This window comes from Zootoca vivipara, chromosome 2 (assembly GCF_965207765.1).
Source record: "Zootoca vivipara chromosome 2, rZooViv2.hap1.1, whole genome shotgun sequence".
In the NCBI taxonomy this organism is placed as follows: Eukaryota; Metazoa; Chordata; class Lepidosauria; order Squamata; family Lacertidae; genus Zootoca; species Zootoca vivipara.
This window is the reverse complement of record NC_142584.1, coordinates 89307174-89331890: the sequence shown is the minus strand read 5'-3', so window position 1 is coordinate 89331890 and position 24717 is coordinate 89307174. Positions and strand designations below refer to the sequence as shown.

At 43.4% G+C, this 24717-nt stretch overlaps 1 protein-coding gene and 1 long non-coding RNA gene across 8 annotated transcripts in view; one reads left to right on the top strand and one right to left on the bottom strand.

The window, feature by feature from the left end:
- Window positions 1-2925, top strand: part of ITPR1 (inositol 1,4,5-trisphosphate receptor type 1) — a 214641-nt gene extending 211716 nt beyond the window's left edge. For 5 of the 7 annotated variants that reach the window (XM_088662374.1, XM_088662377.1, XM_088662375.1 and 2 more), the window contains one exon: window positions 1092-2925. In XM_088662374.1, the coding sequence (XP_088518500.1) occupies window positions 1092-1178 (87 nt within the window). In that variant the 3' untranslated portion in view covers window positions 1179-2925. The remainder of the gene's footprint in view (window positions 1-1091) is intronic. The other 2 variants (XM_088662379.1, XM_088662378.1) reach the window with 1 other exon arrangement.
- On the bottom strand, window positions 2893-21457 carry LOC118080805 (uncharacterized). The gene is made up of 5 exons (XR_015948274.1): window positions 21172-21457; window positions 19032-19172; window positions 16502-16640; window positions 6787-6873; window positions 2893-3009 (listed from the first exon to the last, which is right to left on the bottom strand). It is a non-coding gene; the product is annotated as an uncharacterized LOC118080805 (long non-coding RNA).
- Window positions 21458-24717: the final 3260 nt, after the last annotated feature.

Below are 24717 nucleotides of genomic sequence, written 5' to 3'. Positions count from 1 at the left end.
TGCTACTGTGTTTATTTTGTTTTAGCCCTTAAATGCCATTTTTTCAGTAGCTGGGCAAAACACTTTGTCTGCAGAGGTGTGGCTCTTACAATGCAGTCCTATGCATGTCTACTCAGAAATTAGTCCACTGCAATTTACTCCTAGTTGTGTAACGTTGCAGCTACCTTAAAATTTATTTTTGAACCAGCTTGTTGTAAACACTCAGTGTATCTCCTCAGCCTAAAATGTAATTTTCAAATTGCCATTTATATCTTGGGTACATTGCAAATTCATATTCAAATACCTTCCAGCCCAATTTTATGAATCAGTGTACCAGTTCTAGATGTAGGATCAGGTTCACATAGCCTGCTGCTGTGTTAACAAAGGGTGCCTTCCATTGGGCTTGACTTGCCTCCCTTCCATTGGGCTTAACTCTGTTCCCAATCCAGTAGCATTCTGTGTTCCCAAGCTCAAGTTTCCATTCAGGGATATGTGTGGCACACAGTCTTAGAGTGGGTTGCATCAGCAGGCGGGGATAGAATAAAGTCCATTCCTATCCCCTTCTGCAAGATCCTGGAGAACAGCAAATAGCTGTGCCAGCCAAAATGATGGGGCTATCATTTTGCAGAACTAAACATGCTACCTAGGGAGCTGCTACACACAAAATGTTGCCACATATAAAGCAGGCTCTCCAACATTGGATTTAATACAGCTAGCTACCATGCAAACATTTATTTGTTTGAACTTATTTTTTGATAGCTTGCCCAGGGCCACCCAGCTGAGCTCTGTGGGGACAGAGTGGAGATTTTCCTTTGCATTTCCCATGTCCCAACCTCTCCATTCTACCACGTAGCTTGCTTGCTGTCATGAGGAGTAAATGACCACTTTGTGCTAGACTCCCAAACTTTCTCTCTGGATTTTCCCAGCTGGGCGGGGGTGGGGTAGCTGGTTTTCTCTTAATTGTTTTTGGTGCATCAAACAGGATCATGCTTTTCTGTTGCAAATGGCTTTCAGAATAAACCTTGACCACAATATAACAGCAATAGCTCATTCTGTGGTCTGACGTACAGGAAGTGCTTATGTCTAACCAAGTACATGTTTCAATTTTCCAGATGACAGAGCAGAGGAAGCAAAAACAGCGTATTGGTCTCCTAGGACATCCTGCTTCTATCAATGTGAACCCACAGCAACCAGCATAAATCAAATGGGTGGCTTGTCTGCCCACCCTAATCCCCTTTTTCGTAACAGGAGTTGAGATTCAACCCTCAAAGCTGTTTCTGTATACCTAGTTCATTGTGTGTAAATAACCTTTTTATACTGTATGTATAGGGCTTCATTGAGAAAGTACGGGCACATTATTGGAAGGGGGGGTTACATTTGTGCCAAAAAATGCCTTTTATAGGAAGAAGTGAAGGGCACACCTAACTTGCACTTGAAAATGATTATTGATTAAAATAGTACGTGACCTGTATTTTGTATTTAAGACCTTCAGATAGCTGGTATTTATGGGTTTTTTATACAGTTGTGCAATATGAATTATGCAATCACACTATACTTGTTCTTTACTCTTGTGTGTCCTAAAGGGAGTGCACACATCTTTGAATCTGGTGTCATCTTACATCATTTACTAAATGGCATCAGATGACACAGTTAAGCAAGGCTGCTGAGAAACCGTGTTCCTGGTGAGGTTTTGTCCTCCAGGACATTTTTGTAACACATGGCATTCTGAGAGATTGACACATCATGGCAATGGTGCTTCCTCTTACCACCCCCACCTCTCAACATTCCTCTTTATCTATTTTTGATTTAAATTAAAATGAGCAATGAGATTTTATTCAGAATAGACCCATTGAAAAGAATAACCATGACTAAGTTAGGTGCATTATTTTTCAAGAGGTCTGCTTTGAGTAAAACTCTGAATACCACCCAAAGTTCTTAAATGTTACTTTGAGGATTCCGGAACCCACCACAGTGCAAAGCTGCATCTTAGCAGACTGATCCCTAAATCTCAAGATGTGTGGAAGAGGCTAAAGCATTCATTTATGAAGAAATCTGAAGTACTGAAATGAACCTTTTTCTTTATGGAAAAATTAAAACTAGGAGGATTTGACACTGCTGCAGATCATTGTAATCTTCTAGGAGACCACCCCCCCCCCTCTGTGTATGTGTGCCATATTGATTTAGAGGGTCCTAGAAGGGTTTGCAGGCTACCACCTCAGTCGAGCATCTGCACTTTGTAACTCAGACAGAAGTACATTCCCCTCATGCATTAAATCAATTAAAATATTAAATATCCCTTTTGGGACTCCTAGCTGAGCACTGATTTTGTAATACTTGAGAAAGAGCCACTGGTTTGAGATTGTATTTTAGTTTCCATTCCATCTTGGTCACATTTTTATTGCTCACAACAGCTGAGAAATATTGGGGGGGAACCTGTTGCCTAGTTTTGTACATGGTCATTTTACAGAAGCTTATTCTCTGCTATAAAAAAGTGGAGATGAAGAACGCTTATTAAAGTTTGTAAATGCATAAATATAGATATTTAAATAAAATATATAATAATAATGTATAGTACTTCAGTGTGGTGGTCTCATTCTTCTTCAGCACTAATGAAACTATTCTCCATGCAGCTTATGCTGTTATGAACACTGCTTACCTGAAAGGGAAGTAAATGCATTTGCCAATAAAGTCCTGTGCTTGAAAACCAAAGGCTGGGTAGATAATGATTGATCACTTGCTGCTACACCAGCCTTATGCACTGTGTCTAATACTACTAAAGTCCATTTCCAAGCCAGGCAGCATACCTGGTATTACTTTAACGTGCAAAGACTAATGCTTCTATGTGCAAGTGTTTTTATTTTTATGGCAGTTGATGCTTCACCAAACCAAAAATAGCTGTGTTCCTCTTCAAACCCATGTTTAATTAAAAATTTCATGTTAACCTTACTCACTGGTTTCCTTCCGTATTTGAGTTCCTCAGTGTTTGCTTTATATGTTGCTGGAAACAAAGGATAAACTAGGGTCCTGGCACTGTGAAAAGTAACAAAAGATACCCCATTATTGGAACACATGTTTTAATACTTCTGTTTTTCCATATTTTCGCTCTTACACACACACACACACACACACCTTATGCCACATTGGAATTACCAAACAAAAACAAAGCATGCTGATTTATTTATATTAAACAGGTTAAAACTCTTTACAGCTCCTGCAAAACTAGTGGTCTTTTGTGTCATTCATTCAACTCTGAACCCTACATTGTGGATCTTAGTTGCAATGCTGTGATGGTCAATAATAATCATTACATGATGTGAGAATATAAACTCTGAATTTATCACAATTGTTTTTTCCCCCAGTTACATGCTCAATCCTGCCTATAATGAAGGGTTATAGTTATCATACTGGCTGGGGATGGTACGAGTTATCATCTCAACAGCATCAAACATCTGGGGAAGGCTGATGTAGAGGAATCTACAAAATTTTCTGTGGGTGATTATAGTTAAAACAAAACTTGTTGTTCCAAGCTAGAGATCTTCATGTGTTTGAGTATGCAGATTTTTTTGCCTGTGTGGGCTGCTCAACTGATTTTCATATAGTGTCTCAAGCACAAGCTGATTGGGATCTGTTAAAACAAATGGGAATGAGCTTTTTATTAATGTTCAGAACTTCTGCACAACTGAGCTGTATACTCTTTCCAATGGACATGAGCATTATCATAGAATTTTTCTTACACCAAAAACTTATATATATTTTTAAAATCCTCTTAAGTAATATTCATGGAAAAACAAAAATGTTGTTTGGTGAATAATAGGAAGAATGCTGCAGGATGTTTTGGATCTCACCAATGACTGTGACTAGGCAAGGAGAAATATTTGTAAATGCTCCACAACTGTACAACTGTTGCAACATAATTTTATTCCTGTTTACTCAGAGAAATCCCACTGTGTTTAATAGGTCATCCTCCCGGGTGAGTGTTCTCAGAACTGCAGCCTAAATGTGAATCGAGTACAGTACTGAAGTTCCCATTATTCCAAAATGGGAAAAATCAGTACATGTAAAATTTTAAGTAATAAAAGTAAAATTAAGTAAAATTTTAAGTAATAAAACTTTTACTTCTTCCCAATCCATTGTAAGTCAGTTAGTTTATAATTAAAAATGAAATCTGTCAAATACTAAATTTGCAAAGATTTTCTCTTTTTTCACTTTATTATGTACAACTGAAAAAACTTTATATATTGCAAAGCTTCAACATTTCTCTTTTAAAGGAAAGCAGTTTGGCATTTATAGGTACAGTCATTAACTCAGATGTTTCAGTTGAGAATTCAGGTATGGGTAATACTGAGAATCCAGTATTTTTACTCACAGTAAGTTTAATAAGGAAATTCTCTCCCCTGGATTTATTTCCATTGCATAAACAGGTGAACTGAATGTGGTTAAGAATGGCTAGTTAAGCCAACAAATAAAAAATATGGTTCCTTTCATCAATGGACTGAAGACATGACGGCACTTGCAACATCAGACTTTGTTTGAAAAAATATGCTTACATGTGAAACCAGTTTATACAGAATATAGGTTATTAATAATCATATATGTATTAGCATATATATGAATCATAGAACTATATTGGAAGGGACATGGGAGAATCATCTAGTCCAACCTCCTGCAATGTAGGAATATGCAGCTGTCCCATACAGGGGTCAGACCTGCAACCTTGGCATTATGGTCACCATGCTTGTACAGTGGTACCTCGGGTTAAGAACTTAATTCGTTCTGGAGGGCTGTTCTTAACCTGAGATACCACTTTAGCTAATGAGGCCTCCTGCTGCCGCCGCACTGCTACACCGCGATTTCTGTTCTCATCCTGAAGCAAAATTCTTAACCCGAGGTACTATTTCTGGGTTAGCGGAGCCTGTAGAAGCGTCTGTAACCCGAGGTACCACTGTATACAGTAGCATATATTGCACATTCTTCTTTTCTCTTTTTTCACTTTATTATGTACAACTGAAAAAACTTTGAAATACTAATAAAAAAAGCCAACAAACCCTAATGAATCAACAACCACAGTTAAAAAACCACCTGGCAGTTGCAGTCAAAGCAGATTTGCAGTCAAGGACTTACAACTATATGAAGTCTGTCACAGTATATCCTTCATAAAACAAATTTGGGGATAATTTCTCTGTTTCATCAGGAGATCATCTTTTTCCCAACCTCTATTCAGGAGACATGAGTCTTATTCTCCCTGTGTTCCAACCTAATCAAGCCAGGTGGCAAAGCTATTCTTTGGATTCCTGTGGCCAAAAAAGGAAAATCACTATATGAAGTGATTTCAATGGTCATCCTGTATCCTTATTTGGCATTGGTTGCCTCGCTTCTCCTCTGCCTTCCTGTCACTCATATGCTGCTGCTTCTCATAAGGTTTTTCATCTCTGACTTACTCTCTCTAGAACAGGCATAGGCAACCTTGGCTCTCCAGATGTTTTGGAACTACCTCTCCCATGATTCCTAGCTAACAGGGCCAGTGGTCAGGGATCATGGGAGTTGTAGTTCCAAAACATCTGGAGAGCCAAGGTTGCCTATGCCTGCTCTAGAGGCTTAACCAAAATAATGCCAGCTCCACTAAATGCTCACCATTTTTGTGCTGTGGCACACCATGGCTCTCAATTAAAGGGCCAAGTGTGTGTTTCTTGGATGTGTGTGTAGTCATATAGAACTGGAGACAAGGACAGGTGGTAACAGAAGATGTTTATTCTTTGTGGATTTGCTGTAGTCTTATATTACATTTCATTTTCTTTCTAAAACAAGATCTGAAACCTGATTATTGGAGGAAACTATTTAAAAACCAAAAAAGTTACATCTATTAAGCAGATTCATTGGCTAAAGAGGTTATTCAGCTATTATCTGCTGGCTTAATCTAGACTCTAATGATGCTTTGTATTGACAGGTACAGCTTTATTAAGTGTAACATAAATCCTGTTAGATGACAAATATAAACATTTTAAATAAAGAAAACTAGCAGTAGTTGTAATACTGAAACTAAGAAGCCATAACACTGGGCATCTCTGTGTGTGCAGCTGCTGTACATAAGTTTTGTCTATTAATAAGCTCCCCCCCCCTTTGCTGTCTTTCTATATTTTAAGTGCTTGACACTTGCACATGATGATGTATGTCTAAATGATAGATTGGGAATGGGCCTTGTAGACCATCTATTCCAACCCCCATGTCCGATGTTTGAATCCAGCACTAGGGCATCCCTTCAGATTGTTGTCCAGCCTCTGCCAGAAGACCTCAGAAGAAGGCTAGGTAAGTGGTTCCATTGCTGAACTGCTCTTAACATCAAGCAGTTTCCTTTAGTCTCTTTATTGTTTCTAAACTTTTTGTTTGATTTTCCAATTCTTTTCTTTTTTTTACAAACAATATTGAGAAGGGGAGAAAACTGAATGAATAAATTCAGTTTGTGTAGACATGCTAATTTTCAGATGAGGCAAGGAGCTGCAGAATAGGCAAACGTATATCATTGTGTCTCATGTTTATTACAATGTCTCACTTTTCCAACTGATTGGCACAGAATATGACACAGAGATGGAGTTATTCTCACAGCACGGACTTTAAAAAGGCTGAGTGTGATGGCTCCCTAATTGCATAAGGGAGCCTTAAATGATACTTTTGTCAGAAAAGTTATAATGTAGTTCCCAGCAACAGTTCAAGTTGTCTATAACATGATCAAGTTCAAGTGTCATAATTGGATTTTCAAACTGTCCTTTGGGTTTCTAACAGAGGAACCATATTTAGAGCACTGTACTTAACCTTTTGAAGATATTGCTTTGGATCGTCTCACAGATGCAAACATCACATTTGGAATTCAGTGACTAGAAACAGTATGTGATGTCTCCTCTGCAGATTGAATAAAGTTAAAAAATATCAGAAATAGTAAATGTAAAGAATGGCCACTTACCGTACCTCCTCGGTGAGCGGTGGTTGCGGCCCGATGCAGCGCCTCCATCGCTGCTTGGATACACAGCATGTCCCCCTCAGCCACCATGGAGGCTCACGGGTTCCCACCAAACCCACTGATTCAAATGAGCCAATCCGTGGCGACCTTAGTGGGGTATGGATTGACGAATGGACCTGAGGGAGACATGCTTCACTTGGGTCCGTCTGGCAACTGTAATTCCCGGCCAATCCTACAATCCTCATCTAGTCGGGCAAGACCATCACCCACCCTTCTCCCTTCCTTCATTTAGTTGTTTGCTGTTTTAACCAATTCCTTCTCAGCTTGGAGGGCTTTGCTGTGGTTTTTTGACGATCATCGTATTCAGGGGTGGGAAGGATTCTTCCCTGTTCTGCAGGTTTCACCTTCCCCATAGCACTAGTCACAACTTTGGCGGTTTAGGCCTTGGATAGAATCCTATAGTCTTTTATACATTCATCAGGGTGTGGTGAAGTGGTGACTCACCACCCCCACCCCCCGTTTCCCTGAGGGGCGATAACAAGGTACCACATTAGAGGGGTCTCTTTCCAAAGAGTCAGTTGTGCAGGGCTAGTGGGCTTCCCTCAGCATTTGGGGGTCATCTGCATAAACCTACGTTTTGCTATGGATCCATCCCGGAACAGACCCTGTCATGCCTTAGAACCACCACCCCTGGGGGGGGGCTGAGAGAGATACACGCCCAATGCCTATGCCAAGGCTTCCTACAAATTCAAAAAACAATAAAACCATTCCTACATAGTTTTTATTATTATTAAAGGTTTTCTTGATTTACAGAAATATATGCAATGTCTCTCATAACATTTTTACAAATCGGTTTCATTTGTTGAGACATTGGGAAGAAAGAGAGGGACAGAAGTAGATGGGGGGGGGGTCAGGTGACGATGTTTCTATTTTATTTAATATATGTGGGGGGGGGGGCTTCACCGTCGCTTGTGCAGGTTCTCTGTTGTTCCCTTGTGTTCCTACATACATAGTTAATATTTCACAAAAGAATGGGTCACATCTCACAAAAAGTTTCTTAATAAAAACTATGGGTGTCTAAACATCCTGACTTGGTGCCTAATTCTTGCTGGTAATTGATTCCAGTTGGCTGGAAGAATTTAGTGTAGCTCTGGGTCAGCAGTACTCACTGCATTTCCCCTTATCAGGAGCACAGTTGCTGGACAGAGATATATGTGGCGAGGCGATCACTTAGGTGACCTCAGGAGTACTACCAGAATTACTGGGGCCAAGTGCACAGTATATGGATTGGGCTCTCTGCTGCACTCACAAAAGAACAAGCTTGCATTGAAATTGCATTTATGGCCCCCTTTGCAGGTGGGAGTTAAAGCCCCAAAGTAAATCAGGGGCCACACAGAAGTAATAAGGTGTCTGACAGAATGCCTCTTGGCAGCCGTTGTCCCAATTTGTTAAGTTATTAAACTGTTCTATGTATTAGTTACAGGTAGGTAGCCGTGTTGGTCTGAGTAGAAGCAAAATAAAAAAATTCCTTCAGTAGCACCTTAAAGACCAACTAAGTTTATATTTTGGTATGAGCTTTCGTGTGCATGCACACTTCTTCAGATACACTGGAAACAGAAGTGTCAGACCCTATATATATACAGAGGGTGGTGGGGGGGGTGGGAATGGGTGGTGGGCTGATGGGAGTGGTAAACCTGGAGATGGCTGTTAATGGCTGCTGATGGCTGCAATTAGTCCTGGGCTGAGGTGCTAAAGAGAGCTTGATCATGCATAATGAGATAAGAATCCGATGTCTCTATTCATCCCAGGTGCTTCCATGGTTTTAAGCTTGGTAATGATTTCCAATTCAGCAACTTCTCTTTCCAGTCTGTTCCTGAAATTTCTCTGTAATAAAACAGCTGCTTTGAGATCTTGTATAGAATGTCCTGGGAGATTGAAGTGTTCTCCTACTGGTTTTTCAGTCTTATGGTTCCTGATGTCAGATTTATGTCCATTTATCCTTTGGCGTAGGGTTTGGCCTGTTTGTCCAATATAGAGAGCTGAAGGGCACCGTTGGCATTTGATGGCATACACAATGTTAGAAGATGAGCAATTAAATAGTCCTGAGATGGTATGTTGGATGTTGTTGGGGCCAGTAATGATGTTGTCCGGGTGTATGTGGCAGCAAAGTTGGCATCTGGGTTTATTGCAGGCTCTGGTACCAGTGTCCATGTTAAGTCTGGTGGTTGTATTATTGTGGGTGAGGAGTTGTTTAAGATTGGGTGGCTGTCTGTAGGCAATGAAAGGTCTTCCTCCCAGAGCTTGAGAAAGGGAGCTGTCATTGTCCAGGAGAGGCTGTAGATCTCTGATGATGCGTTGTACTGTTTTACCTTGGGAGCTGTATGTGATGACTAGTGGTGTTCTGTTATTTTCTTTTTTGGGTCTGTCTTGCAGCAGGTTCTCCCTAGGTATCAGTCTGGCTCTGTTGATCTGTTGTTTAACTTCATCAGGTGGATATTTTAGTTCTAAAAAGGTTTGCTGTAGATCTCTTAGGTGAGATTCTCTGTCTGTAGTGTTGGAACAGATACGGTTGTAACGTAGGGCCTGGCTGTATACGATGGATTGTTTGGTATGTTTAGGATGGTAGCTAGAAGCATGTAGATATGTTTGTCGGTCAGTTGGTTTTCTGTATAAGGTGGTGTCTATACGTCCATCCTGTATTTTTATAGTAGTGTCCAAAAAATGTATTTCTTGCATGGATTGGTTCATTGTTAGGTTGATGGTGGGGTGAAAGTCATTGAATGTCTGGTGGACCCTGGAAACCTTCCACCAGACATTCATACCAAAATATAAGCTTAGTTGGTCTTTAAGGTGCTACTGAAGGAATTGTTCTATGTATATCCTGCTTTTCCACCAAGAAGCTTTCCCCCTGCCTGCTTTAAGTTGAGCTAAGAGAGAATTACCTCCTCAGTGAGCTTCCTGGCTAAGAAGGGAACGTAAATGTGGGTCTCTCAAGTTCTAGTCCAGCTCTAACCACTACATAACACTGCCTCTCAAGTATATCATTTTTAATCTTCCATATTATACTTGCAGCTGAATCTGTGATCTGCCTTGATAGGAAGTTGAAAAGCAATGTTTTTGAGCTGATATAAAATGTCCATCCATTGTTGGTCTGCAACAGCTCTTGGACACATGCAAAAAATAAATTTGCCATCATCTTCAAGTAACCAACAAGCAAGGATGATTTTGTGGTGAGGGTGGCTTTTGATAAAGTACACTATAATGTAGGGACCTGATCCCCTCTACTGAGGCAGCAGGGTTCTCTAGGTATGTTGCCCCTAACAGAAGACTGTGTGCCGAAGCAGAAAATATGAGCAACTAAGGTAAAATGTGCTTAGGAAAATATGTAGTTACATAGGCAGATGCCTCACACCTATTGCACTCACTACAGGAAAAAGAATTGCTGACACATCTGATCTGGGGGGAATTCCTTTCCACTCCCATTCCTTTACACCTAAAGCATGGGGGTGGGGGAACCTCATGCAATAAAAAGGTTTTTAAAACTAGTGGCATCAATTCATTACTTTCCATACTGAAAATTCTTGAACATTAGGCATGTCTCACTGGATAAAAGGGGATTAAAGTGATATGGGTCAAAACAGATTCCTGCCTTATTGTTCTCTAAAGCTCCAAAAATTTATATGGACTGGGTTCCAGTGTCTAATATAGTTGCATAAACTGCTGTATCTTGCCATGAACAACTTCTATAAGTCTTCAACAACAGAGTGCGATATTAACTGAACCAAACTTCTTCATTTCTATTTAGGCTACTAATGTTGCAGTCCTATGCTCTTACATCAGAATAAGTACCACTGAACCCAGAGTGACTTATGTCTGAATACAGTGTAACCTCGGTTTACAAACACCTCGGTTTACAATTTTTCAGTTTATGAACGACTGTAACCCGGAAGTAAGTAACCCGAGGTGTCCAAGGCCTCCACAAAGGCCTGACGAGTGGGCCACAGCTGCAGAGGCACTCCCATGGCTCTGCGAAGGCCCGGAGTGAAGGCCCGGCCTCCGCGGAGGCATCAGAGCGCTTCCGTGGCTGCGGCCCAGTTGCGGATGCTCCGATGTCTCCGTGAAGGCCCGACCTCCGTGGAGGCATCGGAGCGCTTCCGTGGCTGTGGCCCAGTCGCGGAGGCTCCGATGCCTCCGCAGAGGCCGGGCCTTCGCAGAGGCATCGGAGCGTCTGCAACTGGGCCGCAGCTGCGGAAGCGCTCCGATGGCTTGGCGAAGGCCAAAAGCGAAGGCCCGGTCTCCCAGAAGGCATCGGAGCCTCCGCGACTGGGCGGCAGCCGCGGAAGCGCTCCCATGGCTCCGCAAAGGCCCGGAGCGAAGGCCTGGCCTTCAGGAGGCATCGGAGCGATGGCCCGGCCTCCCAAAAGGCATCAGAGCGTCCTACAGAGGCCCCGCGATTGGCCTCCACAACTGCCCCACAGGATGCCCAGCAGGTAGCTTCCCAGCCCCAAAGTTAGGTAAAGAACACTTACCTAGCGAAGACAAAGAGCTGTGACGCTGTTAAGAAACAGGTGAGACTGTGTCGAAAAGCCCTTTACCCTTGCCCCACCCCTAGCTGTAGAAAGATGGGCGGCACCTAGCCAGGGAGGGGGGGGGTGTGAAGTGGAAAATTTCACTTTCATTTTCGGATTTGTTTGTGTGTGAGTCTGCCCTCACCTAAAAATACCGTGTGTGAGTCTGCCCTTCACCTAAAATACTGTCTGATTTATTTTATAGTACAGTACATTGATTATTGCCTTCATTTTATGGATCAATGGCCTCATTAGACAGTAAAATTTGTGTTGAATTGCTGTTTTAGGGGGCGTTTTTCATCGTCTGGAACGGATTAATCCACTTTCTCTTACTTTCAATGGGAAAGTACACACACAACAGTGACCACCTAGAAACAGTCCTTTCCTTTCCCAGAGTGTGGCTACCTGCACTATAAGGGATAGAGGCTTCCTCAAAACCAATATATCATGCCTTTTGTGCTTTGGATGTTTGCAAGTAGAAGGGTTTCAAGGTTTTGGTATGCTATGTCCAAATGCTACAAGGTCCACAGTGATTCCTGTGCCTCTATAACAACCTTCCCCAAACTGGTGCTTTCCAGGTGTTTTGGACTGCAACTCCAAAACTGGCTGGGACAGATGGAAGCTGTAGCCTACAATATCTGGAAAACACCAGGTTGGGAAACACTGTGCAATAATAATAATAATAATAATAATAATTTATTATTTATACCCCGCCCATCTAGCCGGGTTCCCCCAGCCACTCTGGGTGGCTTCCAACAAAACATTAAAATACAGAAATCAAACATTAAAAGCTTCCCTAAATAGTATCAGCATGGGTGCCAGAGCTTGTAAGAGTGGATGCTGATCACAAAGCCCACCTTAGCCCTTGTAGTATTATTTGTTCTCCTACACCTGGAGTGGTTTTGCCATGTTTTACCACACTCAATTTCTTTTGGGGTTGTTTTCTTTTTTGTTTTGAATGAGCGTCAAAGATAAGCAAAAAAAAAAAGTCTCCGTCCCCCTCCACTAACCTCAGCTGATTTGTTTTTGAGCAACCATCTAAGATGCTGGAAAACCCCTGTAAAATACTTTTGCTTTAATCAGAAAGTACCAAAAACTCCACCAGTTTTGCATTGCAAAGCAGTGGGTAAAGATTTGAGTCAGGCATCATGTCTGTGGCTTTTGTGGGTGGGTGTCTCTCAAAATGACTGTTATCCTCTACCAAAAGGGAAATCTGCATGTCATGTCTGAATAAGACTAGTTAAATCTATGGTAACAAATACCTTCCCATCAATTCACACAAATGATTGACCACATGCCCCTGTTGCCTTCCAGGCTACTAGCACTGGACACTAAGCAAAAGTGGCACAGCAAGTGAAATAAAAGAACAGAAAAAAGGAAATGTCAACAGTTTTAGAAATGTAATCTAATACTACCTATGTGCTTTTCAGTGGACAGGAGGTATACTCAAAAGTGTTTGTGAGAAATGCTCATTATCTGCTCTAAACTTTATTATTTCCTCATGTGTACAAAATAAACATGTACACAGGATATACAATAGTGACCCTAATCTGTAATAGTTTTGAGTCCCTGACATGGTTGTCATGCTAAAACCTCAAAGCATCAGCCAGCCAACCTGGAAAGTTTTGAAATTATTATGCAACCTATGCCAACCTTGTGCCCTTCAGACATTTTTTAATACAGCTCTCACTGGTCCCAGTCAGCACAGCCTCCGGGAGTCTGGGACAATGAGCTGTAGGTCAAAACATCTGAAGGACTCTGGCTTGGTTAAGGCTTGATTACTGTAATTCAACTACAGTGGTACCTCAGGTTACATACACTTCAGGTTACAGATGCTTCAGGTTACAGACTCCACTAACCCAGAAATAGTTGTTGTCGTTGTTTAGTCGTTTAGTCGTGTCCGACTCTTCGTGACCCCATGGACCATAGCACGCCAGGCACTCCTGTCTTCCACTGCCTCCCGCAGTTTGGGCAAACTCATGTTGGTAGCTTCGAGAACACTGTCCAACCATCTCGTCCTCTGTCGTCCCCTTCTCCTAGTGCCCTCCATCTTTCCCAACATCAGGGTCTTTTCCAACGATTCTTCTCTTCTCATGAGGTGGCCAAAGTATTGGAGCCTCAGCTTCAGGATCTGTCCTTCCAGTGAGCACTCAGGGCTTATTTCCTTCAGAATGGATAGGTTTGATCTTCTTGCAGTCCATGGGACTCTCAACAGTCTCCTCCAGCACCATAATTCAAAAGCATCATTTCTTCGGCGATCAGCCTTCTTTATGGTCCAGCTCTCACTTCCATACATCACTACTGGGAAAACCATAGCTTTAACTATACGGACCTTTGTCAGCAAGGTGATGTCTCTGCTTTTTAAGATGCTGTCTAGGTTTGTCATTGCTTTTCTCCCAAGAAGCAGGTGTCTTTTAATTTCGCGACTGCTGTCACCATCTGCAGTGATCAAGGAGCCCAAGAAGGTAAAATCTCTCACTGCCTCCATTTCTTCCCCTTCTATTTGCCAGGAGGTGATGGGACCAGTGGCCATGATCTTGGTTTTTTTGATGTTGAGCTTCAGACCATATTTTGCGCTCTCCTCTTTCACCCTCATTAAAAGGTTCTTTAATTCCTCCTCACTTTCTGCCGTCAAGGTTGTGTCATCTGCATATCTGAGGTTGTTGATATTTCTTCTGGCAATCTTAATTCCGTCTTGGGATTCATCCAGTCCAGCCTTTCGCATGATGAATTCTGCATATAAGTTAAATAAGCAGGGAGACAATATACAACCTTGTCGTACTCCTTTCCCAATTTTGAACCAATCAGTTGTTCCATATCCAGTTCTAACTGTAGCTTCTTGTCCCACATAGAGATTTCTCAGGAGACAGATGAGGTGATCAGACCATTTCTTTAAGAACTTGCCATAGTTTGCTGTGGTCGACACAGTCAAAGGCTTTTGCATAGTCAATGAAGCAGAAGTAGACGTTCTTCTGGAACTCTCTAGCTTTCTCCATAATCCAGCGCATGTTTGCTATTTGGTCTCTGGTTCCTCTGCCCCTTCGAAATCCAGCTTGCACTTCTGGGAGTTCTCGGTCCACATACTGCCTAAGCCTGCCTTGTAGAATTTTAAGCATAACCTTGCTAGCGTGTGAAATGAGCGCAATTGTGCGGTAGTTGGAGCATTCTTTGGCACTGCCCTTCTTTGGAATTGGGATGTAGACTGATCTTCTCCAATCCTCTGGCCATTGCTGAGTTTTCCAACCTTGCTGGCATATTGGGTGTAGCACCTTAACAGCATCATCTTTTAAAATTTTAAATAGTTCAGCTGGAATATCACCACTTCCACTGGCCTTGTTATTAGCAATGCTTTCTAAGGCCCATTTGACTTCACTCTCCAAGATGTCTGGCTCAAGGTCTGCAACCACACTACCTGAGGTGTAAGAGACCTCCATATCTTTCTGGTATAATTCCTCTGTGTATTCTTGCCACCTCTTCTTGATGTCTTCTGCTTCTGTTAGGTCCTTACCACTTTTGTCCTTTATTATAGTAATCTTTGTACGAAATGTTCCTTTCATATCTCCAATTTTCTTGAACAGATCTCTGGTGTTCCCCATTCTATTGTTTTCCTCTATTTCTTTGCATTGCTCGTTTAAGAAGGCCCTCTTCTCTCTCCTTGCTATTTTTTTGGAAATCTGCATTCAGTTTCCTGTATCTTTCCCTATCTCCCTTGCATTTTGCTTGCCTCCTCTCCCCCGCTATTTGTAAGGCCTCGTTGGACAGCCATTTTGCTTTCTTGCATTTCCTTTTCCTTGGGATGGTTTTCGTTGCTGCCTTAACCGTTCTTAACCTGAAACTGTTCTTAACCTGAGGTACCACTTTAGCTAATGGGGCCTCCTGCTGCTGCCATGCCGCCGCCATGCGATTTCTGTTCTCATCCTGAAGCAAAGTTCTTAACCTGAGGTACTATTTCTGGGTAATTGTGTTATGAGTTTTGTGGGGGTTAGGCTGAATGCCTGAGCCCCCTTCTCATTCTTGGAGTAGCCAACCTAGCTTCCTGGTGAGGTCATGGGTCATTAAGGGAACAAAGGAAGGGGCTCTGTGCAAGATGGGAAATAGGTGGGGTCCCCTCTCTCAACTAGCTGGTGGTTAGAAGGACAAAGGCAGAGTTGAGAGCAGAGAGTTGTGTGATGTGAGCTAGAAGCAAAGTGTCAAGCTGGGAAGCCAGAGAGTCAAGCAATGTTTGATTTCTGTTTGAATCTAAGGGTGTAGCTATGGGGGAAGCAAGGCCCTCTGATGCCGATGCTGTGAAACCCTCCATCATATGCGCAGATTGCATGTGTGTGTAAATAAACCATATATCCTAAGAAAACCACAATCTTCACTGTGCCTCATTCCAGAAGGAAACATGGACCCTGGGTAAGCACCTGGAATCCTGCACTGCTTTTATATTGGGGTGGCATGCAACAATACAGTTAGTTGTAGAGACTAGAACTTGGGTGCCAAGTCCAAGGATCATATCACACCATTCCCAAATGAATTTGTCTACCATCTGAGGTCATCTAGTGAGGCCTTTTGCACATAGTTTTGCCTCCTGAAATACAGTGGAAGGGTGGACCTTATGAGTGAACCTTATCTGCTGTGGTCTAACATCCCTGAGTTCCACTACATGGAACTCTTCACCCAGGGATGTTAGACCAGCTCCTTCTTTATTGATATCCCATCATTGCCTGAATACTTTTCCAGTGAGCTTTATTTGATGCTATTTACTGTTGTTTTTGCCCTGATTAAAATCACTCTTCCACCCTCCACTGAAGGGAAACCTTCGGGTAGCTGTATATCCCAGGGTCCAAAAATGTTGGCTCAGCATACTAGTCAGCTACCTACCACTGCCCCCTCCTCAAGTCCTCAGGCATGTACAGAGAGCTTGAGAGGCAGGTTATCCCTCATTAATACGAGATAAGGAAAAGACAAGAAACACTCTCTTTGCTGTTACGCATAGAAGTCTCCTGCTGTTTCTTACCTGTTAAAAATGCAGTGGAACTGAAACCTCTGGAGCAGGGATCTGTATGGTCTTGGAGTGTTCTGTTCACCAGAGTTGGAAGCAGATGTTGTTCTTGTGAGCTGGTGAATTGATTTGTGGATGTCTGTGTATTGCCGATCTAGACAGAGAACCAGAGGTGCAGACAAAATAATCAAAACCTGGTCCACACCCACAGTCTATAGCTGAAGATTGTACTTAAGAATATTTCAAAGGTTCAGCCAGCCCAATTCCACTGCCCACTTGTTTTTAGAATACAGTATTAGTAATTCACTAGTCCTACTTGCAAGGATTATTTTGAGAATGTGTTTGTTCTAAAAAGATAGTGGGAGGAATTCAACATCACACTCTTCTGATTGCTCCATCAGCACAAACATTTATTTATTTATTGGAGGTTTTTAAGCAGAGGTTGGATGGCCATTTGTCATGGGTGCTTTAGTTGAGATTCCTGCATTGCACAGCATTAGACAAGATGGCCATTGGGATCCCTTCCAACTCTACAATTCTATGAGATCAGCTTGCCTGATGAAATAATCCCCCTCCCCCAGCCCAATGTTCTGAGGGTTCTCCTACCCGACCTCCCCCCCATATCAATTTTTGGGGGGACAGGGTAAAGAGAGGGGGGGAAACCCACTGCCCTAGTGGAAGTCCTTGTGCAGGGTCTGGCTGGATGCAGAGGGAGAAGACTGGGGGGAGGAGGTGTCGGAAGCTGAAGAGGCAACAGGGTTTAGTGTGCATAAGAGGCTATGGCAGAGGACAGTCATGGCAGACTCAGAGGCAGAAGAGGAGGGGGCCCAGGAGACAGAGATGAAGCAGGTTGCGGAAGAATCTAAGGAGTCTCCCCATCCTGCTGTAACCACCTACCCTCCTCACTGGTCTCCCAGAACAGAGAACTGAAGAGGCCAAAGCAATGAGAGACAAGACGACAGAGCCTTATGCTGCTGGGGAAGGAACCGGGGAAGGCGGGGACCTTCAGTCCTTGCAACTGACTCATTGTGGCAAGACCTTCTGGGAAGAGTTGCTCTGATCACTAGGCCTGCACTGTTCTGGTTTCTTTGACTAAAGAGTTAACTTCACTGACACCACTGTCTCTTCATTGCTGACCTACTCCTGACTCCAGCTCATGACACTTCTGTTGACAGGGACTCATCAGGTGAATTCCACCCAGTAGCTCCATACATCACTTCTTTTATTCACAGATTGTGTGCATGAGGCATTTCTTGTTTGTGACTTCATATATTATAATTTAAGCAGCTAAATGTCAGTTCACAGATTTTAAAAAAACTACTTAATATGCCCAGCAAAATAGACATAAATCTAATTAGAGGTACAACAGAGGAGTTTCATTTTCTTTTACATTCCTATGAGTTGGATTGTTAAAGCTTGTCCATTCTATAGGTTTTATATGGCCCCAGCAGCTACTCCCTGTCACCAGTCTGGTAGCCACATTCTGCATTAGTTGTAGCTTCCGAGTCATCTTCAAAGGTAGAACGTATTGCAGTAGACCAAGTGGGAGATAACCAGAGCATGTACCACTCTGACAACAGGGTACAGGCAGGTAGGGTCTACAGTTGCCCTGGAAACAGAATTGATCTGTACTTCCATGGACAGCTGTGAGTTTAAAATTACTCCCAGGTTGTGCACCTGGTCCTTTAGGGGCACAGGTACCCCATTTAGGACCAGAGAATCCCCCAAAACTACCCATCACCTGTCCCAGTTATTCCTCAGACAGTAATTTTCCCCCCAGAAAATACCTCTCCAAACTGGATGAATGGGCAACAAAATGGAAAATGATGTCCAATGCAAGTATAAATTGATGCATTTGAAGCAACATTTTATAACTTCTTGTATCAATTTCCAGAGAATTAGCTGTATTAGTCTTTTGCAGCAAAAACAACAAAGCCTTGCGTTCACATATAGACTGATGTGGTTTGGAATGGCCATGACTAACCAGTAAAGTGATATTGTTCTCATGTTACCCATAGCTGCCAAGTTATCCCTTTTTTTTAAGGGAAATTCCATTATGCTGAATAGGCTTCCTCATGAGAAAAGGGAAAACTTCGCAGCTATGATGTTACCGTTTTCTCCGAAAATAAGACACCGTCTTATATTTTTCCTCAAAAAACCACACTATGGCTTATTTTCAGGGGATCTCTTATTTTTTTCCTCCTCCTCTTGCCACGGCCGGCATTGCTGCTGCGTCTATCACTATGTCTTATTTTCAGGGTATGGCTTATATTCCTTGAATACTTAAAAATCCTGCTGTGGCTTATTTTATGGCTACGTCTTATTTTTGGAGAAACAGGTGAAAATGCCAATTCACATGTTCGATGGCAATAAAGCCAAATTCCATGCTAGTGATTTTAAGACAAAAGACTGAAAATAAAATTGCCAGTATCATACTTTTATGTTGCAGTCACATCTGGAATAGTGTATGCAGTTGACCAATCTCAAAAAGAGCACTGTACAGCAAGAAAAGAAGCAACTAAGAAAAATGAAGAGATTGAAGTACCTTCCCTACAAGAAAAGTTGAAGGGGGTCAGTTTATGTGTTTTAAATATTATTGAGCCTGGGGCTTGCCAATCGGAAGGTCGGCGGTTCGAATCCCTGCGACAAGGTGAGCTCCCGTTGTTCGGTCCCAGCTCCTGCCAACCTAGCAGTTCGAAAGCACGTCAAAGTACAAGTAGATAAATAGGTACCGCTCCGGCGGGAAGGTAAACGGCGTTTCCGTGCGCTGCTCTGGTTCACCAAAAGTGGCTTAGTCATGCTCGCCACATGACCCAGAAGCTGTCTGCGGACAAACACCAGCTCCCTCGGCCTATAGAGCAAGATAAGCATGCAACTCCAGTCGTCCGTGACTGGACCCAATGGTCAGGGGTACCTTTACCTTTAAGGGCAGGGGAACACAATAAAGGTTTATAAAATGAAGCATGGTGTAGAGCAGGCATCCCCAAACCCGGCCCTCCAGCTGTTTCAGGACTACAATCCCTGACCACTGTTCCTGTAAGCTAGGGATGATGGGAGTTGTAGTCCCAAAACAGCTGGAGGGCCAAATTTGGGGGTGCCTTGTGTAGAGGAAGATAGGCTTCCCCCCCTTTATAACCCTTAACACTAGAACTCCTTGCAACAGACTTACTCCTCTAAAAGTTATCTAATAAAATTTGACTAGCAGACAAAAGCAACAGGTGATGGCTGCAGGCGCAGATTACTTTAAATAGGATTAAACGAATAGAGGGTCATGATAGCCAAATGGAACCTATATGTTTAGAGAGTACTGTTCTGCATAATAGTTGTTTATTTGCTGTATTTGTATTGCCATCCAAATCAAAATGACAATAACATTTTTTCTCTAGGTGGCTGTCAATAAAGGGGGGGATTTACATGCAAACATAAAATTAATACCCATAAAATCAAAGAACATGCCAAAATCTGCAACAGAGGATAAAATCAATAGGTTGGGATGCAACCAAGTTTTACTCAGCATATACCCATTTAAACTAACGGGCCATTAACCATGGCCATTCATTTCAATGGGTCTACTCTGAGTAAAGATTGGTTGACTACAACCTTTTTAAACAAAATCTCATATCTCAAAATCTCATGGAGTCACAAAAAATGTTAAAGTTAAAAGGCCTGAGAAAATATACTGTGTTCAACAGGACACAAACAAAAACAAAATCCAAAGCATAGGTTCCAGCCTCTCCAGGAAGTGCATTCTATAACAGCTGGGTACAAGAAGCTACCCAGCACACTTCCTTTGGCAGAGGCATTCTGTGAAGATTTTGGGGTTGAAGTAGATGTATGTGGAAGGATATAATCCTTCAGGTAACCTGGTACTTGTACCAGGTTAAAAAACACTTTGAATTGGTCCCAACAATAAACTGGAAGCCAGTGCTAATAGCAAAGTAGCAGCATGATGTGATCATATCACTAAGTGTTTGTTTGTTTGTTTGTTTTTTGCACAAGCTGAAGTTTACGGACCATTTTCAAAAGGTGCATCCCATGCACGACAACGCATTACAGTAATCCATCTGGGCATGGATAACTGTTGCAAGACTATCTCTCTCCAGATAAGAGTTGTAGTTGATTTCTTTGCATAAGCTGGGTTTTTTCCCCTCCATGCTGTTATTTTTCATGCTGCCATTATAAGAGAACAAGGGAGGTGTTCATGGTGAGTTCCGGCACCTATCTTCCGGGAAAAATAGCACTACCCCAATCCAAAAAAAAAAAAAAGGAAAGAAAGTACAGGCTTGGAAAATTCCCTGCGCGGTCTGGAAAGGATGACATGCGAGACAACGCCAATTCGGCTGTGGGCAAAAAGGGAGCTGGAAACCCTGGGAAAGAAAAAGGGAAAGGGCTCTGGAAAGAACCGCCACAGGGTGCGCCAAACCCGGGGAGACACAAACAGGCCCGGCAGCCAGACACGCATGGGAGGGAGGGAGGGAAGGCAGGTCAATAAGGCACCCGCAGAAATACGGAGGGGAAAACGTGGAGCAACAACCTTCAAGCGAGAGGGTGCCAAGGGCCAGCGTGGCAAGAGGGCGTTCCGACACAACCGCGTTTGTAAAACGAATGAATTCAGAGAAGCGTCTGCAAAACACCAACACGGACCAGTGCTTCCTTGCAATACAGTAGAGGAAAAAAGGACCTACCGGGGACAGGGGTTGGCAGCAGCTTAAAATGCCGCCGGTGCCTTCGTTTTTCCCCTCAACCAGGGCACACAACAACGGAGACTGGAAGTGGGAGGGGGGGGGTCATTTTGACGAGGGAACGGCCATGGGGCAGATTTGTCAGGCGTGCCAAGCACAGACTTTACACAGAGAGGAACCCCACGCAGGTTTTCCGCACCTCAGCTTTGGCCCTTAAAGAAAAGGCGAAAGTAGGTGCCCGCAGCCGCCGAGGCAGCCTCTGCCTCGGCGCGCGCCCTTCTCGGGAGTCCGCGTCAGCCCCACGAGGACCCCGCCTTGCCCCGTGAGCAGGCTGAGCTTCGACCGCGGCCACATACAACACACACACACACACAGAGAGAGAGAGAGAGAGAGAGAGCACCCGAGTGAGGGCAGGACCTGGACGGGGGTTTAGGAATAGGAAGCACGAGGCGGTCATGCAACCGCCTCAGCCCTCGAGGCCGTTGCTAGGTAAGGCCGGCTGAGGCCAGCTAGGCCAAGAGAGAGGGGGGGAAGCGCGCCCAGGGCACGCCCCGAGCACGTTCGCCTCCTCGTGGGCTCGCGCGCCGCGGCCCCGCCCCCCTCACGCGGCTCCACACGCTGGCGGGCGGCACCAACGGCCGCAGGGAGGAGGAGAGCGCGCGGGAGGGACGGTTAAGGGGGTGCTGCTGACCCGAGGACTCCTGCGAGCGACGTGGAGCCAATGAGAAGCCACGCTCCTCTCTCGCTTACTCCTCTCAGCGCCCCGCCCACTTGCCGCTTCATTATCTACGTATCTGCGCCTTGTCTCCTGTTGGCAATAAAAAAATATATAAAGACGTTTACGTAGTAACTACACGATAAGGGTCGGGACGGATCTCCACCTTTTCCACCCTCCGTCGTAGAATTTCAACCCGTGCCTCGCATATGTTACAATGTATAGTAGGGTTGTCAAAGCAAACCTTTTTTTAAAAAAAATCGTCGTTATCATTATTTTGAATAATAGCCATAGCTGTCAAGTTTTCCCTTTTTTTAAGGGAAATTCCCTTATGCTGAATAGGCTTCCTCGCGAGAAAAGGGAAAACTTGACAGCTATGGTAATAGCAATGTCAGGTGCGACGCTGCTTTCATTTCACTTTTTTCTAAATAAAATTTTTATTGGTATTTCACAAAAATTTACAGAAATTATAAATCTGAAATAAAAAAGGAATTACTATACAGTAATTCAAAATAATCACACAATGAATAATCAGATAATCAATAGGTCATTAAACATTAAAACAAAATAATCAAAAATTAACTCAAATTAACTAAGATACAAACTCATAAGCTTCCCCACCACCACCCCACCCTTTAGTGCTTCCAGCCAATCTCATGTGGCTTTTCTTTTCTCTTACTCATATGTATACCTGATTTCTGACTATGCATTTTATTATTCATTATTATGGGCCTTCATAGATCTTTTGAGAGGTCGGCATTCTCCATGAAATTTGCTATATAACCTTTAATTTCCCCCCAATATTTTACTCTTTTTTCCTTCCATTATCCCTTTGATAAATCTTTCATTTCACTGCATTGCTGCACAGAAGGTGGCTTGCAAGCTGAAGGAACAAGAAAGATCATGCAGTTTACAACAGTCTGAGCCAATTAAACAAACAAAAGTCATAATAAAATATGACTTGTAATGTGTTCCGGAAGAAGGTTCTAGCAGCCTAAACAAGGATGTGTTGAATCTTCACATAATGTGTTTCAATATTTCACGCCTCCTCCTTGGGCTACCCTTTATGATTAATTTTGTTGGTATATAACAGGGGTCCCCAGACTACGGCCCGGGGGCCGGATGCGGCCCAATTGGCCTGCCAATCCGGCCCGCAACGACCCCCGCCGCCCGCCGCCCGCTCTTACGGCACACAGCGCGGCAGCGCTCTTCCGGGTCGGGAAAAAAGTGCCGAAAATCCTTTGTGCGCATGCGTATGGGCCTCTCCCGACCCGGAAGAGGTCATTTCTGGTGCACTTCCGGGTCGGGGGAGGCCCATACGCATGCGCACAACGGATTTTTGGCGCTTTTTCCACCCTGGAAGCACGCCGCCGTGCCAGTAAGCGCCTGTGCGCATGCGCACGGGCGCGCACTCCCCCGCCCGCCCGCACAGGCGCGCGTTCCCCTGTCCTCTGGCCCGCCGCGCGATCGGCACGGTGGCAACCAGCCCAAACGCCGGTAAGTCTGGGGACCCCTGGTATATAAGAACATCTGGAACCTGAAGTTTGGATATATATACTGTACATCTCAACTCCAGAATGCAAGGGATGTGCAGATTGCACCTACTGAAATTCTTCCCGTGGCCTTTCCCTGATCCCTCTCACACAAGTAACACTTGCTGAAAACCCCTCTTTTGTGCAACCGTTGAAAATGCAAGAGCTTTTGGGATTACAATTCCCATCATCTCTGACCACTGGTCCTGTTAGCTAGGGATCATGGGGGTTGTAGTTCCAAAACATCTGGAGGGCCGAGTTTGCCTATGCCTGGCTAAGGGCATCTGGCTGGCTACTGTTGGAAACAGAATAGTAGATTAGAGGCATATCTGGTCTGATGCAACAAGGCCACTCTTAGGTTCCTGAGGCAATGATGAATGTCCATGTGACAAAGACACATACACACAACACACGTGCATCTGGACCCATATACCTGCAAACTGATGCACTGTCAGACTATTTCTCATAGTAAGCCAAATTTCGCATCCTTTACTTCTTCAGCAACTGACTTAATTGATTGGGATGTGTGTGTGTTTAAAAAAATATTAGGACACATAAAAAAGAAATGTGAAAAAGCAAACATCTACTTGTTGGTAGTGATCCCTCCCCCACTCCTGCCAGTAGATATTTATGTAAAACCCTCTGGGGGGCAACTCATCCATGGGAGGGGGGGAAATTGGAGACATAGTCTGAATTTCGTGGTGGCAAATGATGGCCGTTTGACAGAAAGATTAATAGCCACAATGTGGCTCTGGCTGGCTGCAAAACGTGTGTTATTTATAGTCACCTCACACTGTTTTTCTCAGCAGTAATCTGGCTCCCTCACGATAAAGCACTCAGTCTTTCAGCTTGGAGTCTGTCCCCTTTGGGGAAAGGTTATTGGGGGAGGAAAAACATACAGTGCTCCTTATAATTTTATCATTTTGTGCTGGTGACTACAATTGCAACCAAAGATACGTAGCAATAGATTTGCATTGAATGTTGCCCTGGCAGCAGTATATTCTAAAGATAATTTGTTCAGCTAAGAGGAGCCAGAAAATATTTGAAGTATTATACTTAAGTCACAGACTACTGAACCAGGATGTTCTATTGGAAATTAATATTTTGTGAGGTAAGATTAAGAGAAATTCACTGTTAGCCTAAACTACCAGTAAATTTCAATGTATATTTTGCAAGATCATTGGTATCAATGTTTCTGATCACATCTCAGTTTATATAATAACTGAATGCCTTGTCAAGTTTTCTTGGTAAGATGGCAATTAACTGAGGAAAGAAGTGGGAATGACTGAGAGGAAATAGAAA